At 45.7% G+C, this 14,101-nt stretch overlaps 1 protein-coding gene across 4 annotated transcripts in view; it reads left to right on the forward strand.

Moving 5' to 3' along the window:
• Positions 1–2,301: 2,301 nt before the first annotated feature.
• WASL (WASP like actin nucleation promoting factor) overlaps positions 2,302–14,101 on the forward strand; it is an 80,024-nt gene continuing 68,224 nt past the window's right edge. Inside the window, exon 1 of one of the 4 annotated variants that reach the window (XM_075928545.1) lies at positions 2,302–2,890. In XM_075928545.1, coding sequence (XP_075784660.1) covers positions 2,780–2,890 — 111 coding nt within the window. In that variant the 5' untranslated portion in view covers positions 2,302–2,779. Of the gene's footprint in view, positions 2,891–3,403; positions 3,660–14,101 lie in introns of those variants that run through there. The other 3 variants (XM_075928532.1, XM_075928536.1, XM_075928553.1) reach the window with 3 other exon arrangements.

Genomic DNA, 14,101 nt, shown 5'->3' on the forward strand with positions numbered 1-14,101 from the left:
AGACAGGGCTGTAGGCGTAAACTGAGGCAGTCCATGGTATTTTGCTAAGAACCCCTATCCAATCCCAAATTTGAGACAAGACTGGGAACACACAGCACAAGCAGTTAACATAACCTTGGTCGCCCTGGCAACCACATTCCAAGAGGGCCTCACTCAGATTAGAGGCTGGCTGGTACCAAAACAACTTTTGTGGAAACTGTTCTCACTGTCTTCCTTTAACCCTAGATAATAAGCCTGAAACCCAAGGACTACGCCAATGCAAGGCAGTATCACCCCGCAGTAGACACATCATCATTTCAGCAGACAAAATTACCAATAACGTCTGTTTTGTTTATGTTGGCTTCTTTAGCTTGTTAGGAATAACTACTTGCATTATTGATAAGATGTTTAATTGGCGATGGGTGGAGCCTGCTGTGTAATCTTTGTAGTTGATTGGCTTACGTGCTCATTCCGTCTTGCTCCCAGACCCTATCAAATTGCTTCTCCTCCGTCCATCTGCCGCCTATATAATCTATTGTAATGTTTTGTTTAACCAGTGTTCACCAGCCTAAAAGCTGAGGGACACTCCACCAACTATGTGTAATAAATCCTCTACTTGTTTTTACCTGCATGCAGAGTTGTCCAGAATTATTCCCTACAAGGCCCAAGTAAACCTAGATCATCCCTGAAAGGTGTTTGTCCAGTTTTTTCTCAAAAACCTCCAATGATGTGGATGCTTCTTAGAAGACTAATCCAGAAGGCTGCACAAAGGGTGGAGTACTTGGCCTAAATGCCACATCCATAGAGAAACCATAGGCTTTCAGATGCTAGTTAGTCTTTGAAGGATCAGAACCTAAGTTGTTTTCCCTTCTTTAAATAAATTGCTCTCTCACAATCAAGGCCTAGGTCAATATTCCCTTTAAAATGCTGAAAGAATTCTAGCCAAGGGCTCTCACTGACACCTGTTTTCACCTCAACCCTGACGGAGGCTTCACTGTTTCCCTTTTGCAGTCACGGGCTCTAAGAATTGCTCTGAAGAAGCACTATTGCTGTCTAATGCCTACATTTTACCACCGCTGCTACAGGGAGAGATGACCAAAGTCCAACTTATAAAATTAGATTTTGTGTATCTGTTCCTGCTCTCCAGAGGCATGTGATTTATTATGAAGTTGTAATAGCCTCAGCGCACTAAGGCTACATCTAGACAGTGGCATTATTTCAGGATACCGGAAGTATCTCCAAATAGCTATTCCATGTATTTAAACACACCTGTTATTTCTAAATAAATTTTGAAATAACAGGTGAGCTATTCTGGCATCCCTGTAACCCTCGTTCCATGAGAGCTAAGGCATGTTGCGGAACAGTGCTTTACTTAGAAATTAGATTGAAATAAAATACACAATTTGTGTAACACTGCAGTTCCCCCCATTAGGGTTGTATACATTCCCCATGAAAAAGCCGTTTTACCCACACTGCAACTTTGGTTTGGAAAATTAAATTAGCTGGAAATTTTGCCAGCCCAGATATACTCCAAAAGAGATTTTTTTCCTACAATGAAAAAAATAGGATTTTTAAGTTAATTACAAAATTACCCTGAATTCAGTTTTACTTCTAATTGTTCCTTTTCTCCCTTTCAGAGAAAACCAATACCCCTTCAAATACTCCATAAAATAAAAACTCATTGAAAAGTCGTACATCAATTACAGTGAAAATTGGCTATAACTAAGAAAATGTATCAATGATTTTTTTTTTTAGTGGATAGCTCTTGACCCAATCATGTTCCAGTTAATTTGAATGGGTCTTACAGATCAATTTTTCCCCCTTGATCTTGTAAGTTGGGTTTTGTTGTTTTGTGTGCCATTCACATCACTGGGAACAGGATCAGACACGGGGATGCTGCACATCCCCAACGCTCGCTGATTTGAGAGGGAGCTGCTAAATCAGGTCCCTAACCTGTGTGTGAATGTCGCTTGTGACAGTCACATTGCTGATTAATGCTCGTCAATCGCTGAGAGCTCGTACAGAGCTCCATTAGCAGCTCAGGCCCTAAGCCATTTGCAACCTAGGCTCCACATCCTCACACAAGGCAAGTCCCCTACGCAGGCTCTTCCCCCAACCCCTGCTGCCTCTACTCCCCAAGCCACTCACAACTCAGGGCTCCCCCTCCCAGCCGACATCTGTGCCCGCACCCAGGCATTAGCAGACCCCAGGGCTCCCCTTTCCCCAGCGGGGCACATTTGCAGCCCTGCAAGCTCCTTGCCCCCCGCGGCAGGAGCCCAGCAGCACCCGGGCGCTCCCGCCCGGCGAACTGGGAGAACAGGTCGGACCAAGCGGGGCAGGTATTTAAGGGAAAGGCGAGGGCGACGCTGCTCACTAGCGGCACCAGCTCCCAGTCAGCCAAGCGCGGCCCAGCACAGGGGCAGCAGGCGGGGCCCTGCTCCGGAGCGCGGGGAGGGTCCCCTCAGCGTGTGGCGGCAGCAGCGGCGGCGCAAGTCCCGGCCTCCCCTCTGGCTCCGGTGCCGTGTGGTCTCGCCCGCCCCCGCTGCCATGTTGGATTGTGCGGCCGTGGGAGCCGGGGAGAAGTTGGAAGTTTAGTGCTGGTCCGAGGGGTGGGGGCGATCGGCCGGCGGGCAGCGGGAGCCGGTGCCACCTCGCCCAGTCCCTGGGCTGCCGGGCGCCGCCAGCTGCCCCCAGACGAGAGGAGGAGGCCCCGCTATGCAGCCGCTGTGAGGCCGCTGGGCCAGGGGAGGCGGACGGCGAGTTGCGGGAGGCGAGGGCGCCCCGGGAGCCGGCCCCGGCCATGAGCAGCAACCAGCAGCCGCCCCCGCGGAGGGTCAGCAACGTGGGCTCGCTGCTCCTCACGCCGCAGGAGAACGAGAGCCTCTTCGGCTTCCTGGGCAAGAAATGCGTGGTGAGCCCCGGGCGGAGCGCGGCGGGAGCGGCCCGGGCAGCGGCCGCGGCCCCGGGGAGGAGCCCGGCGCAGCGCGGGGGGCCTAGGGCTGGGGAGGCCCGCTCCGGTGGGTTCCCTGTGCTGGGCGGGGGGCAGTTCCCTTCTCAGGTCTTTCCCTGGGGGCGCTGGCAGCTGCGGTGCCCCCCGTGGCCCAGGGAGCTGCCCCGCGGGGGCGCCGGGACAGCTCGCTCCCTGGGCGGCTGGGAGTTTCGCAGGGGGAAGGGGCGTGAGCAATGAATGAAGCTCGGGAGAGGGCAGCCGCCGCCCCTGCGCTCCCCGCCTCCGTCCTAGCGCTCTTGCGCTGCGGAGGTGCTGAGCGCAGGTGACTGGGGGCCCCTTGCCTCGCCCGGGGCTCCTGAAGCAGGAAATGCCGCTGCTGCTTCCCCGAGCGCAGCACGGTGGGCTCGCTTCCCCCGAAATTCTCCGCTAGGCCTCGCCCTCTCCCCCCCGTTGGCTCCTGGGATGCTGCCATGCGCAATGGAGCCAGTGTCTACGCCTGCTGGTTCTGGAGGGCTCGGGAGTTGGGCCTGATTGAAGGACTTCAGCTGCGGAGGAACTGGGAATGTTGTTAGAGGGCAGGGGTACTAATTACACTGCTCTCTATTGGCCTGGATGGGGCAAGTCGGCCCAGACCTGCTCTGTCAGCTAGCCCCTGGCTGATCTCGGAATGCTGTTGTTATCTCTGTTCCTCCTCCCTTCTCCCTGTACCTGCTGCTGAGCACTTCTGTAGGTATGTGTGACCAGGGCTTGTCCAGTATGCAGTGCAGGTAAACTATGACTTACTATGGGAAGTAGTCAACTATAGCGCGATTGCAGCATCCGGTAGAAAAGTTTAATCCGTTCACAAGGTTGAACAAATCTGGGCAGATTGCACCTGCAGTAAATCAGTAGAATTCACAAAGCTGCAGGAAAACGGTTAGGAGAGCTGGGTCTGACTTGTTTTTAGGTTGTTATAGCCATGTGAGTTTGTTATCCTTAACAGTGGATTGAAACTTGCAGATGTACTGATTCCCTTGCTGCATTCATCCTTGCAGGAAAACAAATATAATGCAATGATTTTAAAAGGCTTTCATAGACCTGGTCCTAGTACCTTAGTTTTAGGATTCCTAAATGACCTCTTGTATTTTAAAGGTAAAGGGTAAGTTGCTTTGGGACAGCAAAAATGGAAAGAAATTCATATGTTTGCCAAAGCGTAATCAGGGTTATGGAATACTCCCCATAATTTCTGAAGTTCTTTTTTTAAAGAATCAGCCCATGTTAATATGATATAAACTACATTGTGTCTAGGATACAATATCGGTACATTGACTAGATGCTATTCTTTGTATGTCATGTGCCTACAACATCAGTAATAGGTACATAATAATTTTATTGTATATATGTTTGTATTGTGCAAGATATCCTGTTTGCAAGATATCCTGTTTAAAAGTAAGTGTTGAATTACAAGTTTCAGCAGAAGTCACAATGGTCACACATTTTAAATGAGGTTTGATCAAACTGAATAATTTCTAAATTGTAATAGAAGTATGGGAAATTCTTAGATTGAACAGGAAGTACAGTATGCAATATTTTCATGAACTCCGACCACATATAATTATCTTACTGTGATTTGGTTACTTTAAGATAATTTTATCACCTCATTCTGGGTGTTAGGGGGCTCAAACTAATCTATAGTCATAAAGCCTGAACTGGTAGAGAAAAGACAACATTTTTACGGTAAATTTAGAGCCAGCTTCACTCAACTACTTGAGCTACTGATTGACTCGCGCTATAGTAAATTATGCCTATGCATGTTTCAGAGGTCTAGAAATAAGATATGATAATGCTAGTGAATTCATATATGATTAATTCGATTACAGAAGAAAACTTAAGTGCTTATCTTAAAATATGAATTGCTCTTTAAAAACACAATAAATCAGATACTTCTTGGGAGAATTTTTGGTTTGCAAGCCATTCTACTGCCCAACTAACAATTGTTACAGGATTTGGTAATGTAATCATTAATATTTTGCTCTCCTATAATGCTTTCTCTGAGGCGCTCAGAATTCATTATAAACACTGATGAATTAAGCCAACCCCAGTGATAAATGCTACTATTCGCATTTTATAGACAAGGAAACAAACACATAGTTATTTGGTTGTCTCAGGATGTCATTACAGATGGCTGGTCTTCTGGGTTGCCCTTGTAAACCATGGTGGCCAAACAATGGATTTATCCTATCTTTTCTTAGACATGTGGTGTTCAACACACTAGCCAGTAGCCACATGTGGCTATTTGGCTGGTTGAGTGTGGCTATTTCACTATAGCAATAACCAAAATAGTGGCTACTGCTTCAGAACTGGTTGGACACCACTGTCTTAGATTCTATGCATATTTGTGGCCTATTCTGAATCTTGGGGGTTTTTTTCAATTTGTTTGAAGATTTTAGGAATTCAAGAAAGATTGTGCTTTTATGGCTTAACTAGTAGGCTGCCTAGAAAATAAGGGCTCCATTTTGCAAAAAAATCTGAGCTGTCACTATTTGTTTTTTGTTCTGCCAAAAAATGAAAACTGGGTTTAAGAATTTTTTTGTATGCAAAAAAAATCAGACTCCATCCTGGAATAGCCAATAAAGAGTGTTAGGGCACTCTTCAGGGATATAGGGACTACATCAGAATGTAATATTTTTTTAAACTGTTCAGTTATGTAGGTAACTTGTCCCTTTGGAGGGTGAGGGAGTGCAGGTGGATGAATCAGACTAAGATGCTTGGAACTTCCAATTACCATCCAGCAGTTATTGATAGGAACTATTTACACTCAACCAAATAGTTCCCATTATTTAGAAGTGATGGATAGCATATTGGCTTTGTTTCGCTGCTGATAACTTCAGCGTAGAAATAGTTAAACATTTTAATTTACTTTAAATTTCAGCGTTAACTCATTTAGATGAATTTTGAACCCCTCTAATCTAGCACTGTCTGGTTCAGCAAGATCTACGGTCCAGCATGCTTTTAGTTAGTTGGATGACCACTTATCATGGGTGTGAACAAGTTTCCCATGGTCTTGTAGGTTTGTTTATAGCCACCAGTCCTGGCCTTATGTTCTGTGCTGTCATTTAGCTGTGAATTACCCCTAAATGTCTTCTAAGAACCCAGTAAACAGTGGATGTGTTCATAATGTTGCTAGACAATATTGACTTCCCGTAGTCTGGCAAATAACGGATCAGGTCCCAAGGCAGCTGGACTAGAGAGATGCAACCTCCTAAATCCAGGACTCTCTGGTCCAGTGGGGCCATGGATGTTGCTGGGCCAGAGAGTCCTGGCCCCCGGGAGTGTGAGCCCCCTGGGAATCCAGCAGTGGGGAGCCCCACCAGCAGGGCCGGTGTTGGCTAGTGAGCCCCATTTCCAGGAGCCCCAGGCAGGTGGGGCAGCAGAGGGGCTGGTGAGCCTGAGCCAGAGACAGCAATGCAGGAAGGGAAAGGGGGGCTTGCGTGTAACTGTGAAGGTTAACCGATGAGCCCAGGCTCATTGGTTAACTGTTTAAATATGTATGCTAACACATTCCTAGTATCAATCATGCTTACCCACCAAATTGAACTGCTTTGGCACTTGCATTTCTTCCCTTTGGGAATAGTGAATACAGTGACCAAGCGGCAATCTTTAAGCCAAAGGATCTAATTTTAATAGCAGAAACAAAGTACTTAACAGCAAAAGGATTTTAGAACAATTAATAACCACACCTGTGTTTTACCTAAAACACTACCATCTTGTGAACATAAGAATGGCCATACTGGATCAGACCAAAGGTCCATCTTAGGGATGTAAAGGAGTTATCAACTACTCAACTACGTGCTAAGACTATGGTTATTGAGTAGATTACTTGCATATTTCCCCCCCAGCTTCCTCTGTGTCAGAGGCAGCAAGGGGTGTGGGAAGCAGGAGCTGGTGCTGCCCTCTCCTCTTCTCCCCACTGCTGCTTCTGTCAGAAGTGGGAGTGGCAAGGGCTACTGCTGCAAAGTAGTCCCTGTCTGCAGCAATCCGGCCTCAGGCAGAGGCTGCTTTGTAGCAGTAGTTCCTGTGTGGGGAAGGTCCCAAATCTCCACTGAGATCCCCATGCACACGGGCTGCTGCCAGCTAGGCAGGCAGCCCAGCTCAGTTCCGGCTTGCGCTACGTGCGGGACAAAACCCTGCTGCGTCTCTGCAATTTAAAATGCAGTAGAAGCTAGGTGTCAGTTTGCGTGGCTCTTACTGCATTTTAAAGTGGGGTTTTGTCCCACGCCTAGCATGAGCCAGAACTGAGCCAGGCTACCTATTGACTATTCAAGTAATTAAATACCTGCATTTTAACATCCCTACTCCATCTAGCCCATTATCCTTTCTCCTGACAGTGGCTAATGACATGTCCCAGAGGAACAGAATAGGTAATAAAGTGATTTCTCCCATTACCCATTCCAGCTTCTGAGAAGCAGGCTAGGGACACCAGTCCTACCCATTGTAGCTAATAGCCATTGATACTTATTCTCCATGAATTTATCTAGCTCTGTTTTTGAATCCTGATAGTTCTGGTCTTCACAACATCCTCTGGCAAGGATTTCCACAGGTTAACTGTTATGTGAAGAAATACTTTCTTTTGTTTGTTTTAAACCTGATACCTATTAATTTCATTTGGTGACCCTTAATTCTTGTGTTATGGGAAAGCTATTTACGTGGCCTTATTTCCTTTCTCCACAATGGTCATGATTTTATAGACATCTATTATATCCCCCTTTAATTACCTCATTTCTGAGCTGAAAAGTCCCATGTTTATTAATCTCTCAAATGGCAGACATTCCAAACCTCTAATCATTTTTGTTGCTCTTTTCTGAACTTTTTCCAGTGCCAACACATCTTTGTTATGGTGGTTTTTGCAGCCTAACTTCTTTAGACACCCTCATGGAACCCTGGTTTCCATAACTAACAGCCTTCTTTAGAGGGAGGCCCTCTTGCTAGTTCCTAGGCTTTGGCTTGGTTTTCCAAAACCAGGTCAATAGGCTCAATGAGAGGGAGACAGCCAAGCTCCTCTGAGCTGCTGGCTTGGTTATTGTCCTATGACTACCCTCAAATGCTTGCTAAGGAGTAGTAACTTATTCTCAGCGTATCCTTCATCCTTCCTGCTTGTTTTTCTTACAGCCTTCTAGTAAACTAAACCAGTATACTTGTACAATAAACATCCAAATTACCAGGTCCGCACATGGTGTTAATGCAGTATTTCAGAGGAGTCCCACGTGTGTCCCAGCATTTCTAGTAAAATTTCTCTAGGTGTTAACCCAAGGTGCATCAGTCTTTTTTTATTCTCTTCTGATGAGTTAAAAGCAGTGTGGACAGACTCTGGGCAGGACTGAGCATGATTCATTCCAAAGGAGTCACTGCTGTGGCTGGGATGAAAAGTGGAAATATGAGAATCTGGGCTCTCTGTCCCTCACTCCCAGGCCCCCCTGTGCTCTCTGGGTCTTCATGAGTACATATGGCTGTGCGGAATCTGTTGTGAGGGAAGTGAGTGGGAGCCAACACCCCACAACTGCCCTGAGATTCCTTATCCCTACCTCCCAGAGTGCATCAGGGTCAGAGATAAGGGATCCCTGGTTGGTTCTGGACTTCAAGTCCTAGAGGCACAATTAATTGTCCCGCAGCGGGCAGGGGAATGTGTATGTGTGCTTTTTCCAATGAAACCTTTCTTTTGTCTGATTTGAAGTTTGACATAATAGTTAAATAAAAAGACAATACAAAACAAAAACTCCTTTATTGAACATTCCCGCTGGCTCTTGTACATTTCAAAAGCAGGGAGCGCAGGGCCAGCAGAGGATTGTTAGTCCCCAGCTTCTAACGGTGCTTCTGCTCTTGGAAAGCTCTTACCACATTTCAAAGGCAGAAGTGCCACCAGTTCCCTGCTTTGTCCCTGCCCCTTCTCCTCAAAGAGACTGTGCTGGTGACCGGATTTTAAGCCAGCTCCTCCCAGCACTGGATTCTGCTCCCTTGCTTGCTGCCTCTCTGATAGAGGCAACAAGATGACAGGTGGAAGTGACTAGTCAAGTCACTAGCCAACTGTCCAGTAAGCATTTGCTTATCGGATAGTCAACTAATCACTTACATCCCTAAGCTGGTCCGGTATATCGAGCAGTCTCTGTCCGTGGTGAGCCATGACTGTTTTGGAATAGACAGGGTGGGTGGGGAGCCTGCCCTTTAATCAGTTAAACAATGCTTTTCAAGATGAGATTTCAAGGCACAGAATTTTGTAGTATTGCTTTGAATGTACTTTTGTTTTTTTCTCTAAAATATAGTCATACTTTGTATGTAAACATTCTTCTTTAGCTCACTCTTGCCTCAAGCAAAAGCCAAGAGAAATACCATTTGGTATGTGAACATATTTAGAAGGATGTTGATTTTACCATATACATTCCAATCCAGACAGAACATTTCCATAGGTGGTTATTGAAATATACAGATGAGCAAAGGAAGAAAAATACTACTTGAGAACATAATATATTTTGATTTAGGCATATTTGTATATTTTGCAATGTAATGCTTAAAAAGTTTTAACTGTTGTAAGCTTTAACTTTTTGAATCTTAAAATCTGTCATTAACTAATTGTCTAATCTTCTACCCATTGACTGAATCCATCGTAATTTCATGCAATTGTGCAACAAAACCAAAAAATGCTTAACTAGACATTGGCATATCAATGATAAAATAGGGGATGTAAGCGACTAGTCAACTAGTCGCTCCCCCCGTTTGCTGCCTCTATCAGAAAGAGGCAGCAAGTGGGGGAGAGAGGAAGGGCTGCTGGTGGGAGCTTGTTTAAAAGCTGGTTTCTCCCAGTTCCAGCTCCGTGGGAGGGGGCAGGGGTTCAGCAGTGTCCCTGCTGGGGCTCCTGTGCATTTCAAAGATTGAAAGCCTGTGTGGAACCTGGGGCCAGCAGGTAGTACGCTGACCCCAAGCTCCATGTGGGCGCTTCTTTGAAATGTACAAGAGCCCCTGCTGGGCTTAGTTCTTATCAACTAATCCAATAGTCGGTGGAAATCCCATTGACTATTCAATTAGTTATTTCAAAATTTTACATCCCGATTATAAAACATAAAAATTAAATTGATCTAGCCTATTTATAATACTAAATATGCATAAAGACATCTGTGGAAGCTCCTCTCTATATAAAGACAGAATTGCTTTTTTGGTTAATTGAAAACAGGAAGGAAGTGATAAGCCTGCGATAGTAATGTGGTTTTGTGGTTTTTTTAAGTGAAATACCACAGATTAGGTTCCTTCTTCATTTGTTAGAAGGAAGCAACACGATCAGTAAAAAGAAACTACAGGCAGTCCCCGTGTTACGTGGGTCCAACTTAAGTCAGACCCCTAGTTACGAACCGGGGGGCCCCGCTAGTGCGGGGTGCCTCCCCCACTGTTGTCGCCTCCGGCAGCCCCTTCCCCCCAGCAGACCAGGGAGACGCGGAGCGGCTTTTCTCGCCGCGGAGGACGCGGGCGGCGGGACCGCCGAGACGCGCCACGGTCCCGCCGCCCACGTCCTCTGCGGCGAGAAAAGCCGCTCCACGTCTCCTTGGTCTGCTGGGAGGGGGGTGCAGCTAGTGCGCCTCCCCTTCTCCTCCCCACCCCCCAGCAGACCAGGATTTTCTCGCCGACGCCTGGGGTAGAGCAGCTGGGGGGCTGCCAGGTTGGTCCCACAGCGCCGAGGTGCGGCACTACTGGACCAACCCAGCAGCACCCCAGCTGCTCTGCCCCAGGCTTCCTAGAATCAGCCGCTGATCAGTTTCAGCAGCGGCTGACTTTGGGACACCTGGGATAGAGCAGCTGGGGTGCTGCCAGGTTGATCCCCCGCAGCGCGAGGTGCGGCGCTGTGGGGACCTACCCAGCAGTGCCCCAGCTGCTCTGTCCCAGGAGTCCAGATTCAGCCGCTGCTGAAACTGATCAGCGGCTGATTCCAGAAAGCCCGGGGCAGAGCAGCTCTGCCTCAGGCTTCCTGTAGTCAGCCGCTGGTCAGTTTCAGCAGCAGCTGACTTGGGGCAGAACTGCTGGGGTGCTGCCAGGTTGGTCTAGTAGTGCCAAGGAACTGCGCTGCGGGACCAACCCAGCCCAGCTGCTCTGCCCCAGGCGTGTCCGATTCAGCTGCTGCTGGTCAGTTTCAACAGCGGCTGAATCTGGACGCCAGTTCTGACTTACATACAAATTCAACTTAAGAACAAACCTCCAGTCCCTATCTTGTACGTAACCCGGGGACTGCCTGTACTCAAATGTCTTAACTATCAAATTCAACAGTGAAGTGTATATATCAGTGATGGGCAACCAAGGCTAGTGAGTGGGCTGCATGACTGGCCCTCCTTCATTTCAGTGGACCGCAAGATTGAAATTGTTCATAAGCACTTACCGTGACTCCAAGAGTAAGATTCAGTACATAAACTCTGCCATACCTGGCATTAAACTGAATAACTGGTTAACCGATAATATGATGCTTATTGCTTAAACTGTGGAACCACTTCTCCAGGATCAGAGCCACAGCCCATGTAACTGCTGAGTTTTGTACTGCAGCGCCTATGGTGCATGTAACCACTAAGATTTTCAGCAGTTACATGGTTATTGTTTTAACTGACTTTTTACATCCGTAATGAATATGTGGCATACTGGATATTTCAAAACAAGAAGAAATGCTGTAATCGTGCGTATATTAATAGACTGTTGTCAATTTCAAATTAAAAACCATTTATGCTTACTTTACTATACAGGTTGAACTTCTAAAATCTGGGAGACTGATCCAGCAACATTGGACCAGAGAGCCCCAGTTGGTCGAGTTCAGAAGTGCAGTCTGTGCTGGGCTGGCAGTGGGGAGTACAGCCCCAAGAAAGCTGGAGTGGTGGGGAGCACAGACTTGGTCAGGGCTGATGGCAAGGAGTGTAGCCCCTGCCGGGACTGGAGGCAGCGAGGCAGGCAGCTTGATGTGCAACCGCAGCTGGGAGCAGAGCCTGACCTCTCTTTGTCTGGCCAACTCTAAGGTTCAGGTGCCGAGAGTGCTGGACAACGGAGATTGGACCTGTATATCATACTCAGTATGACTTCTGGTTGGATCTGTCCTCCACAAGCTTTCTTAGTATCAGAAGGGTAGCAGTGTTAGTCTGAATCTGCAAAAGCGGCGAGGAGTCCTATGGCATCTTATAGGCTAACCGAAGTGGAGCATAAGCTTTTGTGGGCAAAGACCCACTTTGTCAGATGCATCTGACAAAGTGGGTCTTTGCCCACAAAAGCTTTCTTAGATTAGGAGTAAGAGACGTGCAGAACTTTGCAATTCAGCACTGATGTTTCCATTCATTAAATCCCTGCCTGGCTTCTTCACCATCTCCTCTCCCAAGCGCTTTTCATCTCTTCTCCTTTCCAGCACTTCCAGAGCACGATGAATTGGCTGATTCTCACCTTGTCCCTGCTCTCTCAGAGCTTAAATACCGTGAATCAGATGATTTGCAGTGCTCTGGAAGTGCTGGAGGGAGGGGGGGATAGTATCTAAGTGCGGGACCCCCAGTGAGTGAGACATGGGGAGAGAGGAGGAGTATGCAGGTTCCACATGGAACCCTGACTGTCCACACAAGGCCAGGGGACCTCAAATTGCCTACCTCTGATATATCAAACAAAAGCTTTTTCTCCTAGAAGGAGAGACTAAATGATTCCTTCTGACATTTCACTTGTCAGTTAAACTTATTATTTTGTATACAGTACTTAGGAATTGTCTTGTATCTATTTTGGGAAGGGAAAAGTTGAGGTGATAAATTTACAAATTAGTCCCTGTTCTACACTAATCATACTCTTTAGAAATAAAGGATTTCAGGCCTACAGTAGAAGGATATGCCTTGTGGTTTGACCTTTCTTGGACGATGGTAACCTTGGCCTGCACTTTTTGCATTATATTCCACCATTCATCATCTTTTCATGTTGTGAATCTGTATTCTATCACAAGCCAAAGTTCCAGTTGGCATTTAAAAAGCCTACAATGCAGCTCTAGAAATATGGATTGCAGTTTTCTCAATTTAGTTTCTCAATTATTGGCATAAAGGCCAATGCTTTTTTAGTTGATTAAACTAGTGATGCAGATTGCTGCAAACTTTGATACAATTGTTGACTTGTAATTGGTATGTCTACCATAGAGTCATAAAATATATTTCTAAATTCCTGCATTGTTGCAAGAAGTGACAAACCCTTGACCTGTCTCCAATACTGCTGCTGTATTTTCTATAGCATCGGAGCCATTAACCATTGGACATTTATCAATTTCAGAAAAGTAAGAGAAGATTGCAGTTATTTTCACAAATGGATATCAAAGTATATAACATTTCATATGTAAAACGTGATTAGGATTCATTGATATTTTTTGGACTTGTGGTACTTGCTGTCTAAATTTCCATTCAACTTCAGATTGAAAATTTTGTTTTCATATTTCATTTTAACTGTAGTACAGAAAAAAGAATACTCCCTAAGAGTTATTTGGCTATAGAACTGAAACCACAACACTAACACTCAGCATTTCTGCATCAAGCAGTAGTCCAAATTAACTAAAATAGTCACAAGACCAGCCAAAAGGAGTAGTAATAGCAAAGTGTAAATGGAAATCTTCCCTTAATGCAAAAAAGTGTGGTTTTGAGGTTTGTTGGTTGGTTGAAGGTATTGAGTGTATTTTGTCTTCAGAACTTCTTGTTTTTTCCCTAAATTAAGTAAACTTCAAATGGTTATTATGGATCAGAATAGTACAAATTGGAAACTTTTTATGGTTGGTTGGTTTGTTTGTTTGTTTGTTTGTTTGTTTTCTTGTTTCTATGACGTCTTGGGTTACAAATACAAACCTTAAATCCAGGTTGGTTGTGTGTTTTATGGCATAATGTACACTTGTAACTCATTTTGCACAAAGTTGCAAAGGCTCATGAATAGGTTCACTGGAAAACTGCAAAGGCTGATAACTGCAGAAGCATTTTCCTGTTCTTGAATGGTTAACCTTAATTCTATATTTCCAAACTATTGAAAGCTTGATTTTGAACTAGAATTTTCTTTTAACACAGTTTATATAATATCAGTATATTCACAGCTACCCAAACTAATAGTCTTAATCTAGGATGCAGATTTGATTGGTTAGAATAATACTTTACTTTGTAAGTCTTCTTTGGGGTAGAA

Source organism: Pelodiscus sinensis, chromosome 1, assembly GCF_049634645.1.
Source record: "Pelodiscus sinensis isolate JC-2024 chromosome 1, ASM4963464v1, whole genome shotgun sequence".
Lineage (NCBI taxonomy): Eukaryota > Metazoa > Chordata > Testudines > Trionychidae > Pelodiscus > Pelodiscus sinensis.